General features: G+C 39.3%; 1 protein-coding gene across 10 annotated transcripts in view; it reads left to right on the top strand.

Annotated features, from left to right (window-relative positions):
* LOC106872891 (probable phospholipid-transporting ATPase IA) overlaps positions 1-3,134 on the top strand; it is a 427,279-nt gene that overhangs the window by 254,166 nt on the left and 169,979 nt on the right. For all 10 annotated transcript variants that reach the window (XM_014920050.2, XM_052969323.1, XM_014920053.2 and 7 more), the window contains one exon: positions 1,876-1,975. In XM_014920050.2, the coding sequence (XP_014775536.1) occupies positions 1,876-1,975 (100 nt within the window). The remainder of the gene's footprint in view (positions 1-1,875; positions 1,976-3,134) is intronic.

The following is a 3,134-nucleotide window of genomic DNA, read 5'->3' as shown; positions in this document are numbered from 1 at the left end:
TGTGTGTGTGTGTGTGTGTGTGTGTGTGTGTGTGTGTGTTTGTGTTTCCCATTGCACACCTCCAAAAATTGCTGACCTACAAACTGTGACATTGTCGTTATTTTCCCTGTCAAACAGTCTGGTAGCTTTGTGTCTTCAAAGCCATATGGAAACTATGCTGAATCTCACCACATATATGCATGTTGATTTGTGTCGGAGAAATGAGAGAGAAGTGTTCACTTTGTTTTTAGAGAATATGGTTTTTATTGAAACTGAAACTTGTCCTACAACATGAATTTGAATTATCATTTCAATGCTTACTTTTCCATGTTTGCATGGGTCAGATGAGTGTATGTTGGAGCAGAGTTTTCTGCTTCTGCATACCCTTCCTGTTGTTAATCCCTGCTTGTTTCCAAGTGTGATAAATAATCTTCCAAGCTATCGAATAACAAACTATTCAGACATGCCCACATGCAGAATCGGAAGCAAACAATTTTGTATGAATGAGGTTTTTGTCTACAAAGATTGTGCAAGATGTCAAGGCATGTAAAAAAAAAAAAAAGCCTGGACAAGCTTTTGCAGTGGACTGCAAGCAGGACATATGAACAAGACCATTATTTGTAATCAGCAAGCGAATATGTATGTAGATGAGGGAAATGCAAAGCCACTCATGCAGACACACAGACAGGCATCCTTTTATACACACACGCGCGCGCGCGCACAAACACACACACACATACACATACACACACACACACACACACACATAGGTCTTCTTTCAGTTATAATAATTTTATGTTCTGGGTTAAAATTCCACTGAGATCAGTGTAATCGACTACCCCCTCCTCTAAAATTTCAAGCCTTGTGCCTATAGAAAAAGGATTATTTACAGCTACCAAATCCACTCACAAGGTTGGCCCAGATTTATAGTAGAATCCACACATTCGAGTTACCTTTATTTCCAGGTCTTTGTATTTTGAAAGTTTCTCCATTTCTTTTAGAGAAACATTGTCATCTGTTGGTACCGATACATCAATTAGAAAGCATTTTTTTTTCTTGGTGATCTCTGGCAACTATATCTGGCATATTGGCCTTAATTTCTCTATCTGTCTGTATTGGCATATCCCTGAGTATTGTTGCTTTATTATTATTACTATTACTGCTACTTCTAGATTGTAACACAGTAAATGTTTCTAGCATAAGCACAAAGCCTGAAATTTGGTGAAGGAGATTAGTTGATATCATCAGTATCTCAGTACTTGACTGGTATTTTGTTTTATCAATCTTGGAGATGTGAAAAGTAAAGCTGACCTCAGTGGTATCTGACCTCAGAATGTAAAGAGCCAGAAGTCACCACAAGAGATTTTGTGTGAGTCAGTACTAAATACAAGTGTGGTATCAGTGCCTATCATTTTCAGTCTTTGAACAAAAACGTGAAAGTTGCAATAATGTCATTGATGATAAGGACAAGTTTAATTTCATTCAACTCCCTTGTTTTTTTTATATATGCCACGTTAAAAGCATCCAGTCTACATTGTAACATGGTTGGCATTTGGAAGGGCATCCAGCTGTAAAATTCATGCCAAAACTAACCTCGCTGTGCTAGTGGCATGTAAAAGGCACTGAGTCCACTCTGTGGAGTGGGTGGTGCTAGGAAGGGCATCCAGCCATAAAATCTCTGCCAAAACAGACACAGTAGCCTAGGGCAGTTTTTCATCTGGCAAGCTCCTGTCAACCATCCTACCCATGCATGCATGGAAGATGGACATTAAGCAATGATGATGGTATATATATATATATATATATATATATATATATACGCACTTGACATATTTTGTCTGTATTTCTTCTTCTTTTCATGTTTCTTTCATTGTTCTTCTTTTCCCTTTATTTCAGCACTGCCAAATACAATTTTGCCTCGTTTCTTCCAAAGTTTTTGTTTGAGCAGTTTGGGAGATATGCTAACCAGTTTTTTCTCTTTATTGCATTACTTCAAGTAAGTAGCTAACACAAGTGTCTTTTGTTTCTCTTTGTTTTGGCTTTCTGATTAATTTCTTTGATCCTGTTCTTGTTCCAGACCACTTAGATCTGTTTCAATGGCACCTTTATTTGCTACCATTTTAGTTTTAAAAAAAAAGTTTAATAGTAGGACACAATACAATGTTCACTTTCTTGGGCCAGTGAAAGAAAGTATCAATGTGATTGCACAACCTGCTAGAAATAGCTGTCAAGTCTCCTTTAAATATTACCTTATTACCTTAAAAAGATGATGTTGTTGATACAGTCTGGGACAAAGAAAAATGATTTTGGTCACAGAATAATTTGGATCAGAAAACAGTTCAACAGACCTGAGGTTAAACATCAGCAACAACATGGAGCTTCATCATTGTCATTGTTTTGGCTTCTACTTTTCCATCTTTGGAATTTTTTGAGGCAGGTTTTCTATAGCCTGACGCCCTTCGTGTCACCAACCCTTACCTAGCTTCACTTAATGTATTATTTCCCCATGATCAGGCATATTTATATGGAAGATTGGGAATGAATGATGCTGCTTGTATGGTGGTCTTGGCACTCTGTCGCTTACGACGTTGAGGGTTCCAGTTGATCCGATCAACGGAACAGCCTGCTCGTGAAATTAACGTGCAAGTGGCTGAGCATTCCACAGACACGTGTACCCTTAACGTAGTTCTCGGGGATATTCAGCGTGACACAGTGTGACAAGGCTGTCCCTTTGAATTACAGGCACAACAGAAACAGGAAGTAAGAGTGAGAGAAAGTTGTGGTGAAAGAGTACAGCAGGGTTCGCCACCATCCCCTGCCGGAGCCTCGTGGACCTTTAGGTGTTTTCGCTCAATAAACACTCACAACGCCCGGTCTGGGAATCGAAACTGCGATCCTATGACCGCGAGTCCGCTGCCCTAACCACTGGGCCATTGCGCCTCCACTGTATGGTGGTGACACATGGTTATAATGCTCACACTATGTCAAGATAGATACACAAACCCCACTTCCTTTGCACACACATACATGTATGTGTAAAATAGCTTTCTGGCTTGCAAGGCCGTGTCAAACCGTTCAACCCATGCCAGCATAGGGAACAGAGATAATTATATATATATATATATATACACACACACACACACACACTTCATTTT

The sequence above is a fragment of the Octopus bimaculoides genome, chromosome 7 (assembly GCF_001194135.2).
Source record: "Octopus bimaculoides isolate UCB-OBI-ISO-001 chromosome 7, ASM119413v2, whole genome shotgun sequence".
Taxonomy (NCBI): domain Eukaryota; kingdom Metazoa; phylum Mollusca; class Cephalopoda; order Octopoda; family Octopodidae; genus Octopus; species Octopus bimaculoides.
The sequence above is the reverse complement of the archived record's forward strand: the minus strand, read 5'-3'. Positions and strand labels throughout refer to the sequence as shown.